The sequence below is a fragment of the Hyperolius riggenbachi genome, chromosome 1, assembly GCF_040937935.1.
Source record: "Hyperolius riggenbachi isolate aHypRig1 chromosome 1, aHypRig1.pri, whole genome shotgun sequence".
In the NCBI taxonomy this organism is placed as follows: domain Eukaryota; kingdom Metazoa; phylum Chordata; class Amphibia; order Anura; family Hyperoliidae; genus Hyperolius; species Hyperolius riggenbachi.
The window spans coordinates 144,942,774-144,967,870 of record NC_090646.1 but is presented as its reverse complement, the minus strand read 5'-3'; the positions used below and the strand labels follow the sequence as shown (position 1 = coordinate 144,967,870).

Below are 25,097 nucleotides of genomic sequence, written 5' to 3'. Positions count from 1 at the left end.
AGACTTGACACAGACTTATTAAGAGACCCAAAAATAAAGGAAGTGATATCTTCCACTATTAAAGAATTCTATGAAGTTAACAGAACCCCTGGTATAGCAGAACAAACTCTTTAGGACACACTTAAATGTGTCTTGTGGGGTATCTTTATTAAAATCAAATCAAGAATAAAAAAGATTACAAATGTGAGAATGGATGCCTTGTTGGAGGAGTTAAAGGACCTTGAGTCACTACACAAAGAAAGTATGGATATGAACATTTAGAAACAGCTGTGTAAGACTCGAATAGAACTGAATGAATTGCTAAACGAATCAAGTAACAAAGCCTTCAAATGTCTGAAAAGATGATACATATTAGGTAAAAATCGATCGGGTAAAGTTTTAGCATCCCTACTGAAGAAAGAGAAGTGTACTAGATACATCTCAAAAATCAGTGATGAAGAGGGGTATGTCTATCATGCGACTCAAAATATAGGGGACACCTTTGCTTCATATTATAGTAGACTATATAATTTGGAATCTCCCCCCAATGAAGAAATAATAACCAATTATTTGAAAAAGGTGAACCTGCCCAAAATTAGTGAAGAAAAATAAATCCTATTTAGAAAAATCAATTGCTGAGAGTGAGTTCAAGTCGTCAGTTGAAAATATGAAAACTGGAAAGAGTCCAGGGGCTGGAAGGTTTCCCTGCAGAATTTTTTTATTCGCTCAAAGAATAATTAGCTCCACATTTTTGTGAAATGGTTAATAGAGAGAAAGGTGGAAAGATCTTCTCAGATACCTCCAATCAGGGGTTAAATACAGTGATTCGGAAAGAAGGGAAAACTCTTAATAACTGCTCAGACTTCCGTCCCATTTCAATCATAAACCATGATGGTAAAATTTATGCAAAGATCTTGGCATCCCGACTTGAAACTATCTCAGAATCAGTATTGGGGAAGCAACAGATTGGGTTTAGGAAAAATAGACATATTAAAGATAACATTTATACTGCCATCAACTTTATTCATAAGTGTAGATCTACAGGGCAAGAGGGTGTTGTGATCACGATAGACGCAGAAAAAGTGTTTGATCTGGTTCACAGACCACTTTTGATTGAAATTCTGAAAAAAATAGGTATAGACCCTTTTTTGATTAATCTAATTATTAGTCTATACTCCAATCAATCTACTCGGGTGATAACGGATGGCTATAACTCAAATAAATTCCATATTGAAAATGGAGTGAGACAGGGGTGTCCCCTCTCCCCAATACTCTTTAATATATATCTTGAACCTTTGATTCAAGTGATACAAGGTGACCCCAAAATAAGAGGGCTTAGAAATGGAAGAGAGGAAATAACGGGATTAGCATACGCTGATGATCTTATACTTACCCTACCTAACCCTGTTGAATTGGTCAAAAATTGTCTCTCCTGGCTCAACCTTTATGGTGTCATGGCTAACTATAAAATCAATATAACCAAATCAATAATTCAAGATATAGGATGCTCCTCCGAGACTATTTCATCAATTAAGCAACACTGTCGCTTCCAGTGGTGCTTCTCGGCAATAAAATATTTGGGAGTTAAATTGCCCCCACATATTAGAGACGTATTCTCTCAGAATTATAATAGTATCATAGCTGATAGTAGAAAATCATTATAAGAATGGGATCGAAACTGCTTTAATGTTTTGGGCAGAGTGTCTATATTAAAAATGATGATACTACCTTAGCTTCTGTTTTTGATGCAGTGTGTGCCATTGACCCTTCCCAGTACATGGTTCACTGAATGTGATAGGATGTTCCAAAGTTTTATCTGGGCAAGATCTAAAAGGAGAATAGTCTTTAACATTATCTCCTGGAGTAAAAAAGCAAGGGGACTTACTGCCCCAGACTTACGAAGATACCATAAGGGTATTCACCTAGCTAGGATTTTAGAATGGAGGATTAATGAGAAAAGAAAGCCCTGGGTAAGAATGGAAACTTCGCAATTTAATGTCGAACTCCTGTTTTCCTGGATCCCAGCCAATGTAGCAAAGGTCTTGGCCTCTGTAGACCATCCGCTGATTAAACCCTCTATATTCATAATGGTTCAAACAATAAAAGAATGGTATAAGCAGGGGGGGCTCTCTGCTCTGACCTCACTGGGCCATAATCCAGACTTCCCACCAGCACAGTCAGAGTCTTGGTTTAGGAAAAATAATATTGACCCGGACATACGTATTATACATTTGCTGGGAAATAAAGATTTATATATTGAAAGTTTATTAAAGGATCCAAGGAATCCCAGAAGCTATGCAGTTATACAAATGCAACGTTATCTGAATAATATAGATAGTATGGAGGGTTTAAGGGTAACGCTAAATAAATATGAACAATTTATACTACTACGCCAAAGACCCAATAAAGTCCTTTCATGCCTTTACAACTTATTGGGAGAGTTTGGTAAGGGTAAAAAACTAAGAAGCTCTGAAAAATGGGAAGTGGAACTTAGCTTATCAATTGACAACACTCTTTGAGCCAGAGCTTTTAACAACATCTGGCAAATACCTATCAACTCCAGTTAATTTAATACAAGCTACTGAATAGATGGTACCTCTCCCCCGACCGGGTGGCTAGAATAAAGGGACGCCAGTCTAACGAATGTTGGAGATGTGGGGCAGATGGTGGTACTCTAACTCATATATTCTGGGCATGCTCCGAAATAAAAAAAGCTGTGGACTGCCATAATATCTTTCGGCAGGGATGATAATAAACCTTTTAAAGACCTGTACAGTAGCGATGATTCTTGGGTTGGGGATGAAAACGGTAGCCCCTCATTAAAGAGAACCCGAGGTGTGTTTAAAGAATGTTATCTGCATACAGAGGCTGGATCTGCCTATACAGCCCAGCCTCTGTTGCTATCCCAAACCCCACTAAGGTCCCCCTGCACTCTGCAATCCCTCATAAATCACAGCCATGCTGTGATGCTGTGTTTACATCTGTAGTGTCAGTCTCAGCTGCTCCCCCGCCTCCTGCATAGCTCCGGTCCCTGCCCCCGTCCCTTCCCTCCAATCAGCAGGGAGGGAAGGGATGCAGGCGGGGACTGGAGTTCTGCAGGAGGCGGAGAGAGCAGCAGACTAACACTATAGAGATAAACACAGCCAGCTCTGACAAGCTGTTTGTCAGCAGCGTGGCTGTGATTTATGAGGGATTGCAGAGTGCAGGGGGACGTTAGGGGGGTTTGGGATAGCAACAGAGGCTGGGCTGTATAGGCAGATCCAGCCTCTGTATGCAGATAATATTCTTCAAACCCACCTCGGGTTCTCTTTAAGAGAAATAGGGGTTTTGGTGGCCAAAAGATTGAGATGGAGAGAAGTTATTACTCCAACCTTGAACGACTGGATTGGTGGGTTATCCTGTACCCTTGAGGACTGCACTGGACTTATGGAAGAGGGGTCATTATCTAATAAACTAAATGTAATTAGACCCTCTTGGGACAATAAGCACGATTATGTGATTCGGGGAGAGATTGATAGGGGAGAATGAAAATACACTTATGGAATGGCATATAACGAATGGAAGAGCGAGTATGTATATTCAGTAGTGTTTTTAAGTCAAATATGTATGTGAAGTAGGAGAGGCGGAGTATAGATGGTTCTAACTTAAATTTTGTATAATATGAAGCGTATTTGTAGGAGTTAGGGAATAGCCTAAGACTTGTGTAATCACTAGGCTTGGGAATATTATATAGGTGGAATGGGTTTATAACTTTGGTGATCATTTGCCTTTGTTTTTGTTTTTTTTCCTTTGTGTTTTTTGTTTTTGTTTTTTTTTATTGTTATTTTGCTTTTTTGCCTTACTACAACTTTCTTTTTTAAAGTTGGAGGGAGGGATGGAAGGAAGAAGAAAAATAAAGATTTAATTGATTAAGCGATAAACCAACAATGATGCAAAACAATTACCCGGCCCAAGAGGGCTGCAGTGAAGCTTGTATTAAATGGTTGGGCATATGATACAAGAGCTGAGTTGGAAAGAAAAAAAAAGATGTATTGCACTGTCCAAGTTATGATACCTGTGAATTTTATAAAGGAAAAGCAGAGAATCATATTCTATCCAGTTTACATCTTGGTTACCTTTGAATGCTTTGAATAAAGCTAATCCTGACATCATTTCCTCCCTCACTCTTTTTTCTCCTCTTGCTAATTGTGTATTCATTACTTTGTCCCAGAGTCTTCAGACACTCTCGCTGAGGTCTATACTAGGATGTGCACTGCTTTATGTCATTTGAAGGAGGAGGAAATAAAGGGAAGAGGAGGAATATATTACAGATAAAAAGACCCCCCCAGTCTACAACTTTTTTGCCAGCCGATGGCAATGGCAATTAAAGGGCCAGTGCTCCTAAGGTATGTGATAAATCAAAACCATAACAGCAGAAAAAGTTTTGAATGCAGGATTAGAATCTTTATCACTTAATACAGTCAGACCAGTTGCTTTTGAAATCTGATTTTTATGGTGACAATCCCGCTTTAATGCATGCAGTGATGTTTATCTTAACATCTGGAAAAATGTTTATTAAGCATTCCTGAAAGTGTGTTTGATGTTGTTATAAATCATCACATGCTTCCTGTTGGTTAATTCTGCATGAAAGGGGTAATGACGGTAGAGAAGGGTGACCACTAGATCATAAAATAAAAAAATATATACCACTGGGAGCATAAACTGAACACTTAGGCCTGGTGCACACCAAAACCCGCTAGCAGATCCGCAAAATGCTAGCAGATTTTGAAACGCTTTTTCTTATTTTTCTGTAGCGTTTCAGCTAGCATTTTGCGGTTTTGTGAAGCGTTTATGGTGTAGTAGATTTCATATATTGTTACAGTAAAGCTGTTACTGAACAGCTACTGTAACAAAAACGCCTGCAAAACCGCTCTGAACTATCAGAGTGGTTTGCGTTTTTCCTATACTTTACATTGGAGGCAGAAACGCCTCCGCAATCCAAAAAATGCCTCACCCCGGGAGTATGCGTTTCAGCAAAACGCCTCCCGCTCTGGTGTGAACCACCCCATTGAGATACATTGACCAAGCGTATCCGCAGCTGCAAGCGGCTGCAGAAACGCTCAAAAAGCCGCTCGGTGTGCACTAGCCCTAAGTTATGCCTAGTCATATATAGCCACAAGTGCTTGCACTGAAAAAAATGTGATGCATACAAAAAAGAGACGAGTACCACTCTATGCCGAACACAGTTAGTGAGCTAATTTATTCAGATTCAGAAAAATAAATTGCAAATTTGTCTATATGCGATTTAGTTTTCTGAATAAATTAGTTCCCTATAGGAGTGTGCAGCATAAACTGGCACTTGTCTCTCTTTTGAACAGACCACCAGGGACAACTATATAAGGGGAATGGGGACCGTGAGACCACAAAGGGAAACCATACAAGAGGAAAAGGTGTACTACTAAGGAAACAAAATGGGAGAAGATGATCATTAGACCACCCAGGAAAACTATAAGGGAGAGGGGGCAGAGCATAAGGGTTAACATTATAGGCACAGCCATTAGGGGTACAAAACATTTAAAAACAACAAAAAACCTGTTTAGCTACTTCCTTTTACCACACCCACTTTTGAGGCCACACCCCCTACATAATAAATTAACCAATTACTCTCTCCATTAACCTCTTATTCCCCATTTTTATTTCTAATTTAAATTTTTGTTTTTTTTTTTGTTTTTTTTGTTTTGTTATTATTGTTACAGTACATTGCAGGAAAAAAAGTGCATAGTACAGAAAATATACCTTTATTTCATAATCCAACATCTTCACATACATTGTATCAGAAAAAAAATAATTTTATAATAAACCTAGTAGACCCAAGCCCGTTTTTACACACGCCCGCCTGGCTCAATGGCCCCGTCCTCCAGTCTCCACTGCTGTCCAGGTCCGTGCTGCGGACATGCGCAGTAGCAAAAAGCACGGACTCAGCTACACAGGGACAGCGTGACGCAGGGACACATGGTTTTTATTATAGAGGATAGATGGCTTCATACAATTTATGGTTTTTATCTATAGTACCACTTTTTAAAGTATGGGTAAAAACTGAATTTGTATACTTTTTCCATTTTGTAATTTTCTCTTTTAAAATGCATAGAACACAAAATCGTTTGTGGACAAAATAGCCCCCACAAGAAGGTCCAGGTGTCACAAGTAGAGATGGCCTGAAAGGTTTGCCGGCAAAAGGAAACCGGCGAACTTCAGTGGTTCGCGATCGCGGAGAACCGCAAACTTTTCCGGAAGTTCGATTCACCCTCTCCCCCCCCCAATAGTGCATCATTAGGGCCAACTTTGACCTTCTACATCACAGTCAGCAGGCACATTGTAGCCAATTAGGCTACACTCCCTCCTGGAGCCCCCCCCCCCCCCCCCCTTATAAAAGGCAGGCAGCATCAGGCATTGGACTTACTCATGTGCCTGCAGTAATTAGAGATAAAGATGGCCCGAACGGTTCCATGTGAACTTTGGGTGGTTCGCCTTCGCCGGCGAAGGTGAACTTTCCCGGAAGTTCGGTTCGCCCCCATAATGCTCCATTAGGATCAACTTTGACCCTCTACATCACAGTCAGCAGGCACATTGTAGCCAATCAGGCTACACGCAGTCCTGGAGACACTCCCCCGTATATAAGGCAGGGAGCGCCGGCCATTACACTCACTCGTGTGCTTGCAAAAGTGAGAGAAGGGCAAGCTGCTGGCAGACTCTCATAGGGAAAGATTAGTTAGGCTCTTGTAGGCTTGGTAGCTTGCTCTTGGCTGATTCTTATTGCTAAAATAGCACCCAACAACAGCTCTTTTGAGAGCTAAACGTGCTATTTTTTCTGTGTGTCCCACTGACACTAGTGTTGCTTAGACAGCTTTTGTAATTCATACTGTGTTTGTGCCAGCCCAGGCCCAGCACAATCAGACAGTGACTACCTGTGTCAGTCAGCTGCACATTGTGTAATACCCATTACTGCACTTGTGTTGCATAGACAGCTTTTGTAATTCATACTGTGTTTGTGCCACTGCCAGCCCAGGCCCAGCACATTCAGTGACTACTGTACCTGTGTGTGTGATAGGCAGCTGCACATTGTAATACCCATTACTGCATATATCTACCTAGCTGTTGTGTTCAGTGAACCCACCTCATCACTGTATATACCTAACTGTTGTGTTCAGTGAACCCACCTCATCACAGCATATACCTAACTGTTGTGTTCAGTGAACCCACCTCATCACAGCATATACCTAACTGTTGTGTTCAGTGAACACACCTCATCACTGTATATACCTAACTGTTGTGTTCAGTGAACCCACCTCATCACTGTGTATACCTAACTGTTGTGTTCAGTGAACCCACCTCATCACAGCATATACCTAACTGTTGTGTTCAGTGAACCCACCACATCACTGTATATACCTAACTGTTGTGTTCAGTGAACCCACCTCATCACTGTATATACCTAACTGTTGGGTTCAGTGAACCCATCTCATCACTGCATATACTTACCTACCTTTTGTGTTCAGTGAACCCACCTCATCACTACATATACCTAGCTGTTTTGTTGAGTGAACCCACCTCATCACTGCATATACCTAGCTGCTGTGTTCAGTGAACCCACCTACCTACGTGAGTGCATGCAGTGTGATATACAACTCTGTGCATAACTGCTGCACCTTTGTGACTGCACTTTGTATTAGTCAAATCAGTGCATACCTTTCACTTCATCCCCCCGAAATGGACAAAATGGACAAAACAAGTAGCGGAAGAGGTAGAGGCAGACCCAGAGGAAGGCCACCCGGCACCGGCAGGTCTGTGCAAGGTCGTGTTGATGTGATTTCGTGTGGCCCTGGTCCAAAGTACAGTGCTCAGAAGAAGGCACGTCCCATCACCTCCCAAGATTATCAGGACGTGGTTGACTATTTAACACAGAACACCTCATCTTCCGCAGCCACCAACGCTACTACAAGCACCACATCCGCTGCATTTGACAATTCGCTGGAGTTATTTGGTGGTGAAATCACAGATTCACAGCCACTACTGCTACAACAAGATGAATGCACTAAGCAAGTTACACCACCTCATATGTCTGAGTTAGGTGGCGACACTATGGACGTAACGCGTGAGGAGGAGGATGTTGAAGTACCTGCTGTTGGTGCAGTTTTGGAGTTGTCTGAGGCAAGCAAAGCTGGGCAGGATGATTAGGATGATACGGATCCCACATGGGTTCCTAAGAGAGAAGATGACCAAGGGGACAGTTCAGAGGGGGAGTCAGAGAGGAGTAGGAGGAGATGAGTTGCTGAAAGAAGCAGGGGGAGCTCATTGTCAGAAACAGCTGGTGGCAGTGTCCGGCACCATGTATCGCCACCTATGGGCAGCCAGCCAACATGCCCTTCAACGTCAGCTGCTGAGGCCACCATAGTGCCCACACCCCAGGGTGGCTCAGCGGGGGGAATTTTTTTTACGTGTCTGCCTCAGATTGGAGTAAAGCCATCTGTTCTGCCTGTCTCCAAAAATTGAGCCGTGGAAAGGCCAACACTCACGTAGGGACATTTGCCTTACGAAGGCACCTGGAGAAAAGGCACAAACTGCAATGGGAGGAGCACCTGAGCAAAAGCAGCACACAAAAGAAAAGCCACCCTCCTTCTCCTCTTCCTCCTTCAGGTGCAGCATCTTCAGCCCCTTTCTCCCTTGCACCTTCACGGCCACCCTCCTCCACTCCGCCTCTGCCCTTGAGCAGTTCCTGCTCCTCTGCCCACAGCAGCCAGGTGTCCGTGAAGGAAATCTTTGAGTGGAAGAAGCCAATTTCTGCCAGTCACCCCCTTGCCCGGCGTCTGACAGCTGGCGTGGCGGAACTGTTAGCTTGCCAGCTGTTACCATACAAGCTGGTGGACTCTGAGGCTTTCCGTAAATTTGTGGCCATTGGGGCACCACAGTGAAAGATACCAGGCCGCAATTATTTCTCAAAAAAGACGATACCCAAACTGTACCATGAAGTAGAGAGGCAAGTGGGGTCATCTCTGGCACACAGCGTTGGGTCAAGGGTCCACCTGACCATGGATGCCTGGTCTGCCAAGCACGGTCAGGGCCGCTACATTACTTACACAGCCCATTGGGTCAACCTGGTGAACGATGGCAAGCAGGGAGTACGTGGCTGTGCAGCGGACCAACTTGTGACACCTCCACGGCTTGCAGGCAGGCCTCCTGCCACCTCCTCTCCTTCTGCTACATCCTCTTCGCTGTCGTCATCCTCCTCCTCCTCCTCCTCCTTGGCTGAGTGGCACTTCAACTCTACTGGTGCTGCTATCTCCTCTCCAGATACATAGCTCCATCTCCCCAGAGCCTATGTTGCATGCCAGGTACGACGGTGTCACGCCATCTTAGACATGTCTTTCCTCAAAGCGAAGAGTCACACTGGAGCAGCTCTCCTGGCTGCTCTTAACAAACAGGTGGATCATTGGCTGACCCCGCACCAGCTGGAGATCGGCAACGAGGTGTGTGACAACGGCAGCAATCTCATTTCCACTTTGAATTTGGGAAAGCTGACACATATACCCTACATGGCACATGTGCTGAATCTAGTCGTTCAAAGATTTGTGCCAAAGTACCCTGGCTTAGCGGACGTCCTGAAGCAGGCCAGGAAGTTGTGTGGGCATTTCAGGCGGTCTTACACGGCCATGGCACGCTTTGCGGACATTTAGCGGAGAAACAACTTGCCGGTGAGACGCTTGATATGTGATAGCCTGACTCGCTGGAATTCAACCCTGCTCATGTTCTCTCGCCTGCTAGAACAGGAGAAAGTCGTCACCCAGTACCTGTACAATTACAGTAGAAGGACACAATCTGGGGAGATGGGGATGTTCTGGCTACCGAACTGGACACTGATGCGAAATGCATGCAGGCTCATGCAGCCGTTTGAGGAGGTGAACAACCTGGTGAGTCGCAGTGAAGGCACCATCAGCGACTTGATACCCTACGTTTACTTCCTGGAGCGTGCCATGTGTAGAGTGGTGGATCAAGCTGTGGAGGAGCGTGAAGAGGAACAGTTATGGCAGGAAGCGATGTGTGATCAATTCACATCAGAACCAGATGTTTCCTCAACACCTGCGGCAGCACAGAGGGGGGAGGAGGAGGAAGAAGAGTCGTGTGGGGAAGAAGAGGAGTCAGACTCAGATGATGAGGAAGGTGTTCTGTGGAGGAGGAAGAGGCGGCGGCAGAAGAACAACCGCAGCAGGCGTCGCAGGGGGCTTGTGCTATTAAATCTTGTGGTATTGTTTGTGGCTGGGGGAGGAAGAGGACTTACATGACGTCACTGAGGAAGAGCATGAGGAGATGGAGAGTACGTATGGATCCAACTTTGTGCAGATGGCATCTTTCATGCTGTCCAGCCTGTTGAGGGACTCCCGTATAAAAAAAATCAAGGGGAATGAGCTGTACTGGATGGCCAAGCTGCTAGACTGTATAGGCACAAAGTGGCGGACATGTTACCAACTCACCAGAAGGCAGAAAGGATGCAGCACATGCAGAACAAGCTGGCAACTATGCTTTACAATGCATTTAAGGGTGATGTCACACCACAATGCAAAGGTACTACTGCCAGTAATCCTTCTCCCATGTCCACGCAGGCAAGGACAGGATGCTCCAGTGATCTCATGGTGATGTCGGACATGCAGACATTCTTTAGTACAACGCCTCGCCTTAGCCATTCCGGATCCACCCTCCAAAAAAGGCCTGGACCGGCAGGTAGCCGACTACCTGGCCTTGAGTGTGGATGTAGACACTGTGAGCAGCGATAATGAACACTTGGACTACTGGGTGCGCAGGCTTGACCTGTGGCCAGAGCTGTCCCAATTTGCCATCCAACTTCTGTCTTGCCCTGCCTCAGCGTCCTGTCAGAAAGGACCTTCAGCGCAGCTGGAGGCATTGTCACTGAGAAGAGAAGTCGCCTAAATCACAAAAGTGTTCAGTACCTCACCTTTATCAAAATGAATGAGTCATGGATCCCGGATGGCTACTGCCCACCCCAAGACTAAGTCAGTCCCCACACACAGCATCTCTGCCTGCACGCCATGTGACTGACTGCCTGCCACAAGACTAAGTCGCTCCCCACACAGCATCTCTGCCCGCAGGCCACTTCACTGCCTTCTCCGCCACCACCAACAGGGTCCAGGACTCCAGGTGGATTCCTGAATTTTTAAGGCCGCTGCTAGCAGCGGCGCTATAATAATTTTTCTGGTGTGTGTACATGCCTGCCTAATTTTTCTGGCCGCACTGCAGCTGCAACAACAAAACAAAAGGCATGTACATGTGCCAAATTCCCCTTCGTGATCATTACCTTGCCGTGGTGAAGGGGCTTGCATATCACAATGAAGCAATGACCGCCGGCTATATGAGTGTCTCGGGGGTTGGCACACCAAAGATAATAAGGTCGTTGCTTCATTGTGGTCAGACCAAATTTGATCAGCTGGACAGTCACTTCTCTGTCATTCAGCTACCTCAGCCCGGCGGGACCAGATGGGCTGGAAAGCCGCCATCACCTGCACTCTCGTCATGGTGCGCAGTAGTCCAGCACGGCCGTCACTACACAAACAGCTGTGTTCGGTGCGTTACACAGTGAGTTTGGTCTGTCAGTGTGAAGCAGTACTCTAATTACACTCCCTGATTGATGTATACACATGCAAGATGCTTTAAAGCACTTTACTCCTCCAATTTAACATGCATTGTGATTTCTGCCCTTAAAACTGTGCTTTGTGTCAAATCCAGATTTTTTCCCGGGACTTTTGGCGTGTATCCCACTCCGCCATGCAAAAACTCAGATGTTAAACCCCTTGAAACATCTTTTCCATCACTTTTGTGGCCAGCATAAATGTTTCTAGTTTTCAAAGTTCACCTCCCCATTGAAGTATATTGTGGTTCGCGAAAGTTCGCATGTTTGCAAACGTTTGCGGAGGTTCGTGAGTGTGGTTCGCGAACCGAAAATCTGAGGTTCGGGCCATCTCTAGTCACAAGTAGTGATAAAGTTAATGTTGATATTAACAGGGACATAGCTAAATGTCAAATCTTCTCTGGTCCATAAGAAAGAACAGCTCTAGATGCAAAGTGGTTGTTAAAAATAAATGTAGTTGGCCCAGAGCAAAAGCAAAGGACAAAGTATATTGCTTGTCATTTATGTGTCATTTAAGTGCATTTCTATTTTTAAATCACTTTGAACATCACACTTAAAATATCCCCAGGTGCTGTTACACTACTAAGAAACTAAAGAATTACTACAGCAAGAAGTTTATATCTGATATTTTCAAAACAGAATACTAATTTCCTGTCTTATTAGTTCACGGATTCAGTATTTAAATGTGAATTTCTTACATGCTGATTTTTTGCCTTGACTGGTATCATGTGTAAGTTTTAGGTGGAGAAATGTCAGTTAATTACACACACACTCAGTGGTGTAACTATGGTGCTTGGGGCCCCAGTGCAAGTTTTACATGGGGCCCGAAGCACTCTATTGATATGGAGCCCCAAAACCCTACAAAGACATCTGCAGTGTCAGAGAGGTGTATTTAGAGTAAGAAAACAGTTTAACAGTAACTGTCGGGCTAAAATAAAAAATCAATTCTTTATTTTTATTTGGTAAACAAATGAGGATGCTAACCAGGCAATCCAAAAGTTAAAATCACTATTACTTTTCTTGTTGATAAATGATCATTTCCCAGTTTACCTGACTCTTATTTGGTACACACAAAATTTGGTACGCACAAAGGAAGTTGCAGGGCATGCTGCGTTGTACACTTTTTGCTTCTCTACTTTCCCCTCAGACTTAACTAATGTAGTCTGATTGGCTGAAGCCTCTTTCCCTCCTGTTTTCCCCTCCCACACCTCTGTTCCTCTATGATTGGCCGATATTTCCCATGCTGAGACAATGCACTTTCTATTGTGGAGGGCAGGCAATGAATACACAATCAGGCAGAGGAGAGTAAGGAAGGAAATGACATTAGGATTAGCTTCAAAATAGCCACAGTTAAAATGGGAAATGCTAAGAAGGATTCTCTCTTTATTTACTGTAGAAAAATCACTAAAATCAAAACGTGGACAGTGCAATACATGTTATGTAAGTAGAGCAAGTATTTATCTACTTATATATGTGTTTTTTTTTCTGAGATAGTATGGCTGACAGCTCCTGTTTAAGGATTACCACTATGCAATGCACATACATCTGTATAGAGGTTTTCATTACCAACATAACACCTATGAAAAGCTAACAAGATTGAAGAAGGTGGGCCCCACTGGTCCAGGGGCCACATTGCCATTGCAACCTCTGCATCCCTTATTGCTACGCCACTGCAAACACCTCTAATTCTCATATCACAAGCCAGTATAGTGCATGTAATCAATGCAGGGCAGTATAATTGAGTCTAAAAGCATCAGTTCATGTTCAGGCACCTCCATCAGACGGACATTACATTGAGCTTTCCTTCTCCCTCATTTGCATTGCCAGCATAATCAGCAGCCTGATGAATAATTACATAGAGTTGAGCTGAATTGTATTATTGCTGCTGGAATTCTAAGATTAGCATATGTCTGTTTTACATTATATACACAGTACAGATAGCTGAAGGATTCTATCTTTTGGCCAGAGAGGATATCAGAGAAAAAGTGACTTAACTACTTGCCGACTGCTCCACGCTCCAATTAGCATGAACGTGGCGGCAGCCCCAGGACAACTCCACGCCAATTGGCATGAATGGAGTTTGCAGGAGATTACGCGCGCCGATCCGCATGCATCTCCGCATGGATAATGGAGCTCCACCCTGTCATAATCTCATAGTCTCACAGCCATTAGCTACAATCTAAGGCAGTGCTGTACTGGGGACAGCCTTTGACAGCTGATCGTGCTGATTGGCTGGGGGGGGGGGGAGGTAAAAAATAAATACAATAAATATATATGGTGTGGAGAAAAGAGGGCTAGGGGAATCACTTGTGTGTTGAGTTGTGTGGCCCTGCAGCGAGGCCTTAAAGCTGCAGTGGCTTATTTTGTTAAAAAGGGCCTGGACACTAGGGGGGTTTAACACCGCGGTCCGCAAGAGGTTAAATGAACACTATAAAGCCCTGAACAAACCAGGGTGGGGGGAATCTCTAGGAGTTCTCTGTCACCCAGCAGGAATTAGTATATGGTCATTTGGGTGGCAAATCAGAGCCGATGCTGTAGAGAGGCATCATTGTCAGCCTCCTGGATAGCGACACGTCTGTTGCTCTGTGGGTGGGGCAGAGGGCGAGGGAGAAAGTGTGACAGAGCAAATTCCCGCAGGAGGGAGACTGCAATTGCGATCATGGGTGTCGGAGATCAAAAAAGATCTATCATGCCAGATCTTAGCAGACGTCATGTGGCCACTGTACATGCTCTGGCCCAACTCCCAATTCTCGGCCACACCGGTCGTTATTGCCTGCCGTGGCTGAGTTCAGACCAGCGTGTGAACATAGCTTAAAGGAACACTATTAAACCAAGTGTTCTAAAATGTTAATGTACAAATAATGTAAAAAAAAAGTAGCTGTGTAAACATTTTCCTACTTTTCATGTTAAATTTTAGAGGTATAATCTGTAATTCATTGTGTGTAGATTTTAACTACATTTGGAATGTCTCATTTGCATAGGTGAATCTCTGCAGTCTGATATGCTAAGAACAGTGTAATATTGAAGCAGAGTTATATTAAAAGCCTGTCAGGTGTCATGTTTCACACATACGATTCAAATGATTGTGTTGCACATAAGATCCATTTCCTCTGCTCTCTGCAGAGAACTCAGTCAGAGATACAGGCAGAGCTTTCTCTCACACACACACAGAGTTAACAGATGCACTGTGAGGGAATCCCCCCTTCCCTCATAGCTCAGTCTGACGTCAGAATTGCCACCAGAAAAGTGTGAACGGAATTAGATAACAGTAAACAAAGAGATAAGAATTCAAATGTATACACCAGTACTTAGCAGCACTTCCCAAACATTTCCTATCTCAACGGAAAAAACATGTTAATTGATAGTGTTCCTTTAAGCCAGCTGAGTTTAGCTGTTAGTGCATCTGTGGCACCAGTAAGTGATACTCTTTTTCTGTTTGTTTCACTTACAGTAATTTTTTATAGCTTTATTAGCTTTTTGGAATATTGTAAAATATATGTTACATGCAAATAAAAAAGCAACACATACTGTACTTAACCTTATTGTGACAAGTAAAGCTGAAAACCCTGTTAAGAAAATCTCATCTGTAAAAACATATAGTTTATTATTGGCCATGTCCTTTGCCCCAGATCTACAGTATACTGTCCATTACTAGTGTGTCTCAGTAACCTTTTACCTCCCTTATCCATATCTTTCTGTTTGATTCTCCCTCAGCTGCTAAGATAAAATGCATGATAATGGGACAGCTCGAAACTATCAGACAGCCTTGACATGAAGGCATTATACATACACAAAATAGCACTGTTGGACTTAACAGATAATGTAAGTATAGTTAATATTTCACAAACCTCAAAGCAGAAACATCATGCAGCACTAAAGACATGCAATATCTTACTGATGATAAGTAGATTCTATAGTGAACCGGAACCTCCTTGCATGATTGTACACTTCACGTCCTTAACCCCAAGAAAATCACATCATACTACTAGAACTAGAGATTATTCTTCAGAGAAAAAAGCTTTTACTGTAATGCTGAAGTACGTACAGTTGTAAATGGCTTTCGCTGGAGAAGTCCATCTGTTGGCCTGGGTTTCTGCGGCCGTTGCCCTTTTGACTTTGCTGGTTATCACCATCCTCCCTTTCCTGAGTGATTATATCCGCAAATGGAATGGATTGAAGCCAGTCCCAGGATTTAGCCCTTGTTTTCCTTTGATCGGAAATGCCCTGCAGTTTAAACCAAGTGGTAGAGGTAGATAAACTATCATTACAATTGTTTTTATTATTATTATTACAACAACTACTATTATTTTAGAAATGTTCAACTTCTAAAATAGTCAAAACTGCACAATTTGTCAAACCAATGTAAAAAGATTTAAAAATTTGTGTTTTCTGGCCCTCTGCCTATTTATACTGTATTACAAAGCCCTTGGAGGGGTTAAGAGATAGAAGCAATAGGTGAAGGAAGCTGTGTTCAAAGCAATAGTGTTGCAGCTTACACTGTCCTAGTTTTTTAGGGTGTCTTTGGGAAGAGTTGGTGAGTGCAAAACAGGTTGAGGAAGGGTGTTCCAGTGGAGGGGAGAAATTTGAGAAAACTCTTGCATGCAAGAAAGAGGAAGGGCAACTGGAGAAGATGAGAGAATACAATTAGAAGATCAGAGATTGCATGTAGAATATTATCTAGAGAAAAGTTCAGTTATGTACGGTAAATTGAAAAAGGCTTTGTACATGAGATGGATATTTCATTGTATTTGTATAAGAGGCAGCCAATGAGTGGACTGACTGAGGGGATAGCATTAGAGAAGTGAGAGGAGAGGTGAATAAGTTTGGATGATTGTACAGCAGTGTTCATGATGAACTGAAGTGGAGCCAGTCAGTCAGCAACTAGGTCACAGAAAAGCCCATGTATGGGAGGTGCATGCAAGTGACACACTACCTGTCTTACATTTGCAGGCTTGGAGAAAGTTCCCCTCCCCAGTCCCCAGTAGAGGAGGCTATTATAAGAATTTATTATTAAAATGAGAAGCCAGACAGATGGATCATCAGAACAAATGCCTAGGTGCATTGGGGCTGAATGAATGGGAAGACCTGGCATCTTTTTTGAACCCTTAGCCACTATATGACCCCATCAGTGGCAACACTTTAATTCATCACTCAGTTCCGAGTCACTATCGGTTACTTCTTACCAGTAATGTCTCTACTTGCATATATTTCATATTTCATATATCCTGTTTTATTAACTCTTCATGTGGGCATCTTTGTTCCACTCCATGACCCGGACATCAGCAACACCCCTTCTGTACACTTTATAACAGTTTAGTTATGGAATGGCACATCAGAGTGACACTGGGCCTCCATAAATAGGGCAATTTTGTGATTAAAACTTTATTAATAATACATTTTTTATCATTTCACGGTTTGCCACGTATATCTCCTATGGACTGTGTATAATTTTATGCCCATTGAGGTGGTGGGGTGAGCAACCTTGGGGATATATATATATATATATATATATATATATATATATATATATATCTTTCATTTCCTGAAGTCTGCTTGATGCCATAATATATTGCATTTTGCAATTAACCTTGTTTTGCACCAAATGGATGTTTAATGACGATGGCTCGGGCCTTCACACCCCCCCCCCTTTTTTTTCTTGGGGATATCTGTTATTACTGTTATTCCCCTTCTTTTTTTTAGATCAATGTGGATTAGTGTAATCTTGATTTTTTTATGGTCTTCATCATGTTCACTTTTTTTTTCTCACGGCTTACACTATGGACACGCTGGGTTTTATTAAAGGGAACCTAAACCATTGTAAAACAAATTAGTTTCACTTACCTGGGGCTTCTACCTGCCCTCTGCAGCCATCCTGTGCCTTTGAAGTTACTCATGGATCCTCTGGTCCCCCGCTGTCAGCTAGTTTCGTTTTTGTGGGCCGCCACGCGTATCGTTGAACGCATTCCCGCAGGTACAGGGCGCTATTGTGAAAGTAAACACGTATCTTTGTACGCGTTGCAGGTGCTCCTCCTTCCCCCTGAGCACCTCCTTCCCACCTTCCCTATGCAGAGTCCTGAGCAGAGCGTAAATGAGAGGTTACTCACCCTGCTCTCGGCATTCCACTGACGATACCTCCCTTCAGTCAAGGGCACCACTAGCTACTAAATACTGAGGTTCTTCTAGCTACCTAATACTTGGGGGCACCACTAGCAACTTAATACTGGGTGTACCTCTGGCTACCTATTGCTAAGAGACACCTGTAGCTACCTATGATGGGCAATAGGTAAGAGAGAAGTGGCAGTTGTGCCAGCCAGCACACTTGCAGTTCAGTGGGGGTTTGTACGTTTATGGAGGGTGAAGTCTAAGGTGCCAGGACATCTGTGCCTATAGGCTCCTGTACGGTAAAGCCGGACCTGCCTGTACTGTTAAGTTGATGTGTGGTGGCGGTATATAATTTCTTTCCATGTGAGTGTACAGCCCCAAACCCCCCCCCCCCCCGCCTCCCTCAGTAATTTTGCATCAGACATTTTAAGCCCTACCAGTACTAAAACATAACCTTTATTAGATCATTACAAGTATTGGACGACATAACAAATAAACTGGAACCTCTACATTGATGTATGTAATAATAGTGTCAGTATAGACTAGGCCTGTAGATTAAAATGCTAGACACAGGGGTATCAAGTACATTTCTTATTTCTGCAAAAGTAACCCCCTAATATACGGCTAGTGCACCACATTAAATATCCCGTTGACTTGGTGCACTAGTCTGGTTCACCAACTGATCAGTAGATAAAGGTGCTCACAAAAGGTGCTGGTCAGTTAGTGAACCAGACTAGTACTGATAGGGCTTTTCCAGTGGATAGTGTTTATAGTTTTCTCCCCTTGGTATGATATTGGACTACAAAAACACAACAGGGGATCATTGTTTCACTGTATCTACATCACTATTGCTTATCTTTAGTATCCAACATTCTAGATTTCTTCATGGAGCTTATTGAAAGCACTGAAACCTCTAGACACCTCCCTTTATTGAAGATATGGGTTGGACCAGTCCCATTCCTGTTACTGTACCATGCTGAGACTATAGAGGTGAGAATATTTTCAGATGAGTATGATGCAAAAAAATATAATTGAATAAAACAAAAATGTTCATATTGCCTTATATATATATTGTATACATATACATATAATATATATACAGTATATATATATATACTAGTAGACCTAAGCCTGTTTAAAAATGAGCTCTAGGTCTGTGTTGGAACACCCCCTCCCTCCACTCTCCTCCCATCCCTCCCCTGTGACTGCCGCCACTGCGCACAGTAAGCAGGCATGTGCGCCCAGCGGCCCCCTGACCCGTCCTGCTCTCTGTCCAATGTCTGGAGTTATTAATGTTAAAATAAACTGACCTTCATCCATGTAATATCCAACAAAATCTGTCTGACACAAGAGGGCTATGTGCCAACACAGTAAAGGCCTGCAAATGTCTGGATCCAATACAAACCTATATCATCTTCTGCGCTGCCAGATTATTTATTGGGGGGGGAGAAAAGAAAAAAAAAACTCGTTTTAAAAACATCAGCACTGAGGTGATTAACACCAACCTCTTCCATATCTTCAGTTTCAAAGAAGTATGGAAATTAGGGTATGAAGTAATGGAAACATTTATTTTACTACAATATTACCCCTGTATTTTACTCCTAAATTAACAATTTAGAGCTAATTAACTATGTCAGAAAGAAATTAAATCTACAAGGTCTTCAATTTCCCAGGCTTTTTTTTGACAAAAGCAAATAATTTAATTGCATAAGGCACTTTATTGTAAATTTTAGAACATACTCATAGTCCATTTCACATGCTGTAACTGGGTAATTCAGTTATAGGCTCTTCCATAACATCTCCAAATGTCTTCTCTTGTCCCGTTTTACTACTTGGGATTAGAGTGGTCATCAGCAATATCCTAGTGTTTTATGGGGTTCATTGACCTCCTCTTGATGTACTCATTTCAATGCTAAAGAAGAGTTGGAGGATGGCACCACATATTCCATTAATGCTGTGGTGAAAAGATGATTACTCCCTTCTCCCTTTGTGTACTGTTTTCACATGAAAGTGGTTGTAAGACATCTCTTCCTGCAAATAGCTACCAAACTTCCCAACACTCTGCTGCTCCCACTGCCTAACAGTTCTTTATATGAGGAGCAGGTCTGGATAAAATACTATGCATGAAGTTAAAGGCACCAGTGTACTGAATGTTGTCTGCCAAGGGTTTTCGAACCTGTATTCACCATCCTGAAGCCACGATTATGTCACCACCCCTAAAGCATAGAGAGATTGATTGGTGGGTTAAGTGGGAGTACCCATCTGGTCTACCTGTCCAGCTCTCTATGCTCCCTTGGCAGTGACCAGCCATTCTTTTGGTGATGTCAGTGTGGCTCCAGGATGGTGAACATAGGCGCATCAGGCAGGGGAAGTTGTGATGGCCACACAGAAATAGGGTTAGCCAGCACACTTGTTGTGCAGTTTGGCAGGAAAACCTGTGAACCTTTGCAGGTTTGTTTGAGGGCAGAGATTAGGGCACTAGAACGTCTGTGCCTATAAGCTCCTGAGATGTAAATCTGGCCCTGATGAGGAAGCACTATCACTTTTAATAGCCCTGTGATTTTGACACTCCTCTGGATACTATGAGTTTCCAGGTGGTACTCAATTTTTATACCAACATCAGGGTCATCAAGATAAAATCATAATTTCTTTATTCCATATATATTTTCCATCCAGAACCTGAAGCCTGGCCACTTTGGGTTCTGGCTGGCGAAAATGGGAAGTGGCTGAGCTACTGCAGATAATGTGAAAAACTGGCTGCTATAAGATGAGTACTGCATGTAAGGTCTGAGCGGTTCGGGGACTAGGGAGTCTCACTAATGTTAGCAGTAGGGCAGACGGATACTAACAGTCAAAGTGCCTTCGTGTTGAGTAGTGCTAGCCAGGGCCACATTTAGGCCAAGGCCAACCAAGGCCATGGCCTAGGGCACCACAGGAGCAAGGGCACCAAAGCAGCAAACTAAACTGGTGCAGCATTTGCAAGCTTGCAAATTCTGCATTGCAGGTAGCCTAGCCTGACCTTGGTAGTCTGCTGCTAGCCACCTCTGCAGATGCCACCTTGCTCTCTGTGCACATTTGCATTGTGGCCAGCGGCTATTAACTTGGGCAGCATTGGAGACGGAAAGGAAGAGGGAGCTTCTGCACTGGAGACGAGCGGAGAAATCAGTGACACTAATGGCTGCCGCGGTGTGAAAGTGAGCTGGCTACCTATACTGAAGGGGGTGGAAGTTGAGAAAAGGAGTGATTAAGGGAATCATCTGGCTACCTATACTGGAGGGAAAGGGGGGAGAGGCCATCAGGCTTCCTTTACTGGGGGAGGGGGGGGGGTCATCAGGCTACCTTTACTGAAGGGAAGGGGAGGAGGGGTCATCTTACCACCTATACTGAAGGGGGGAAGCTGGTGACAGTGGCCTTGGGCAGTACCTGATGTGCAGCACCTGAAACTACGGATACTGGAAGCCTGTGCTAGAATTTCTACTGTGGTGTTGCTATCAGTGTGTGAGGAGTGGGAAAAGAGGGTTGCATTAACAATCCAACACAATGGGCAGCACATTGAACACATTTTATAAGTGGTCAGAAACTTGTAAATAACTCATGAAAGAATAATGTTACGTTAAAACAAAGCATGCCATTGTTTTTCTTGTGAAATTCCCAATAAGTTTGATGTGTCACATGACCCTCTTCCTATTGAAAAAACAAAAGTTGGATTCAAAATGGCTGACTTCAAAATGGCTGCCATGGTCACCACCCATCTTGAAAAGTTTCCTCCCTCACATATACTAATGTGCCAGAAACAGGAAGTTAATATCACCAACCATTCCAATTTTATTAAGGTGTATCCATATAAATAACCCACCCTGTATACATAGTATAGTATATAGTGACATACAAATATTCATCAAATATTCATAGTCTAATGTGCAATCAAGCAATAGTAACCTATACAGGCACTGTAAAGTTTGAGAAAAGAGATACTGAGGTCTGAAACAGTGGTATGTAGCTATGGGTGTGAAGACGGAGCTGTAATTACTTTTGATATTTGAACTGTGCTATTGCATAATTGGGCCTCATATGGAGCTATAGTTACTCTTCAATGTTAGAGGTTTACTGTCACTAGTTTGCACCTTATACCATGAACATTTATCTGTAAGTAGTGAGGGAGAAAATTATATTTACATGGAATAAAGAAATTTGATTTTCATTCGATGATCCCGTTGCTGGTTGAAGTGTTGTGCAGTCTTATTGTCTTGCTACCACATGTGATGAACACACTGCCTATTCCAAAGGTAAAATAGCTATTTGCTAAAATGTTTAGGTTACTACGTGGACTATCTGTCTCAGAGCCAGATACCTGCAGTAGGGACTCTTTCATACCTATAATAGCCACAGAGTGCTTGATTATAGTTAGAAAGAATTCAGTCCAAAATTGGAATTCTGTGAAGTTTGAGCATTGTATTGTATGCTAGAATAACAACGGCAGAACGTATTTTTTATTTTACAGCAATCTTAATATACTTACATCTGCAGCTAGCTAACCACAAATAACTTGTCTTTTATGTTCTTTAGCCAATGTTAAGTACCTCAAAACACATGGACAAGGCATATCCCTACAGATTCCTTCATCCCTGGTTGGGAAAAGGGCTACTTACAAGGTACTGAGTAATAATACACCTTATGCTTTATTGTTAACCTATAGAAGCACTAGAATGTTGTACAGTGTTAGCCAAAAAGCAAGAAGTTTTGAATCAGGATGATACCATTTATTGGCTAACTTAGAACTAACTTCTATAGAAAGGGTATGTTTTTTTTTTCAAACTTTGAAACCCCAAGACTTGGCATAGGCTTGCTTTAGTTTTGCCATTGGTCTGAGAAGCCCAACTGATAACTCGAGTTCGAGTGGGTGCAGAACCATCATCTACAGGTGTCCCCAACTCCAATTCATTCAGTAATGTATTGTCTGGTATGTTCACAGCTGGACTGTCTCTGTCCGTCGGAGGGGGGTTCCTCATTGTCTGTATCACTTATCTCCTCTATTGCTCTAAGAAATCTCCTGTTTTTTCAGTACAAATGTCCGTCTGCTTCCATTACATATGAGCATGGAGCAACTTGCTGTACACATGTACCTTTCCACCACAGTCCATCACCTGAGGAAGGTGCTGGTTGCGTGTGCACTGATTGTCATATAGCCAACTCGGCGAGTTCCTTGGCTCCTTTATCATACTGCAATTTTGCTTTTTTGCGTTTAAGTTCAAGTTGTTTGACTACTCCGTCAATCACTTTGGGAACCAGAAGCTTTTGAGCTGTGGGAAGAAGAGTTCATTTTCTTTTGAACATACGTCTTTGGACTGGACTACTTTTATTCCCTTCTGTTGGTGTGTTTCTCCAATCTAAGATAGCTCTTTACAAAGATCTTCACCATCTTTCTTGGCTATCTTTATACGTGTCTTTGCTATTTTGCAGGTGATTCGGACTTGCCATTGGTATGGAAATGATGTAGTGTGTTCAAATTCCTACTTTCTTACAAAGTGTTCAAACTCAGAGCTGACGAATTGCGGTCCATTATCTGTAATGACCGAGTTAGGTATTCTATGCCGACGAAAATGTATCTTGCAGCATTCAATAATTGTCTTTGACATTCTGTCAGTTAATGCATCTATTTCCCAGAAGTCTGAATAGTAATCAACTATTATCAAATAGTCCTGTCCCTGCACAGAGAATAGGTCCATTCCCACCTGACTCCAGGGTAGAGTTGGCAAACTGTGTGTCATAAGAGATTCCTTTGTCTGCCTGCATAGAAATTCATTGCAAGTATTGCAGTCCTTTATTGCAGCAATTAGATCTGGACCCATTTGTGGCCAAAATATCACATCCTTTGCCTTGCGAAGACATGCATCTATGCCTAGGTGACTCGAGTGGATTTGTTTGATCGTTTCTGGATGCATACTTTTGGGTATGATGACTCTGGGTCCTTTATACAAAATTCAGTTCTGTATGGTGATTTCATCTCTAAAACCCTAGTCTCTAATACACATTGGTGTTTGTTCACTCTGATCAGGCAAACCTGATAGAACAGTTGCTTTCAGCGACTGTAATACTTCATCTTGCTCAGTATGGCATTGAATTTGTTGTAGTCTGGAGTTCGACACTCTCAAATATTCTGCAAAGTCAATCTATTCTACTTCATGCTTGATTGGAAAATATTTCATAACGCGGGGTATCTCCTGTGACATGTTTCTGGGTTAATGCTGCTCTGGACAAAAAATCTGCAATGTACATCTCAGAGCCCTTTTTGTATGTAACTTTTAAGTTGTATTTTTGTAACTGTAGCATCATGCACTGTAAACGTTTTGGGGCTCCCAAAAGGGGTTTCTTAACATATTTAACATGTATAAACTCATCAGAAGGCAATATAAAAACTTGGCAGATGAGCATTTTGTCCTTAGATTCCTGCAAAGGACAGCCGGGCCAGCGCCTGTGTTTTACTAAAAGTTTCATCTCTGGTATCCTTTAAATTAGAATAGTCCTGATTGATTGAACAATTATGGCAGCTTATAACAAGGACCAACTTTTGAGTTTAGAAAACTCTGATCACAGGAAGAATCGTATGGAGAGAACGCTGTGCTTTATATGGCAATACTGCAATTTATACAAAGACAGGCTCTCGTTTTCACAGGCATGTTTCCACTTCTGTGGAACACCAGCAGCTATTATTTCAATTATAACATGCCTGAAAAGTACTCAGCTAGACTGCTTTATATAATAAATAACTCTGTGTGTACTCTTCTTTTCTTTTCCACATGCAGAATTGTGACTGGTGTGCTTATTGCACTTTGCGTCTCTGCTTGTGCTTGTCTAATTAGGTTACATGTCACAGCTGCATACTCTTGTTTGTTTCACTTTAGAAGACAATTAAATATATTTATTATGTACACAGTCATGCTGCTTTGATTATATGATCTGATTTCAAACAGACTGTTCTCTTTGAATGTAAAGTTATTTCATTGTCTTTCTCCAGCAGCATCTACCACTATATATTTTCTCATTACTGCACAGTTATGTTGAACAACTCCTGAATTTGCTTAGCATAGGAGTTCACAAAACTGACAAGAAACTTAATTCTACAAATTCATGTAAATTCCTAAACTGCAAAAGTTAGTAGTACACAAATTGTATTCTGGGAATAAGGGAAATTGCATCATATGAGAGAAAAATTAATGTGTCTGGCAGTATAAAGAGTCCACAGGTCTTTCAATGCCTGGATTCAGTACTGCTTGTTGTCAATGATATCCGTGAGTAGAGACGAGAAAACAAATATTTAAAATGCACTTTTGCATCATTCCTG

At 42.6% G+C, this 25,097-nt stretch overlaps 1 protein-coding gene across 3 annotated transcripts in view; it reads left to right on the top strand.

The window, feature by feature from the left end:
• Positions 1-4,195: 4,195 nt before the first annotated feature.
• The window catches only part of LOC137546366 (cytochrome P450 4V2-like), a 63,050-nt gene continuing 42,148 nt past the window's right edge, over positions 4,196-25,097 (top strand). The window contains exons 1-3 of one of the 3 annotated variants that reach the window (XM_068268726.1): positions 4,196-4,364; positions 18,633-18,745; positions 22,322-22,407. In XM_068268726.1, coding sequence (XP_068124827.1) covers positions 18,641-18,745; positions 22,322-22,407 — 191 coding nt within the window. In that variant the 5' untranslated portion in view covers positions 4,196-4,364; positions 18,633-18,640. Of the gene's footprint in view, positions 4,365-15,392; positions 15,476-15,706; positions 15,903-18,632; positions 18,746-22,321; positions 22,408-25,097 lie in introns of those variants that run through there. The other 2 variants (XM_068268735.1, XM_068268745.1) reach the window with 2 other exon arrangements.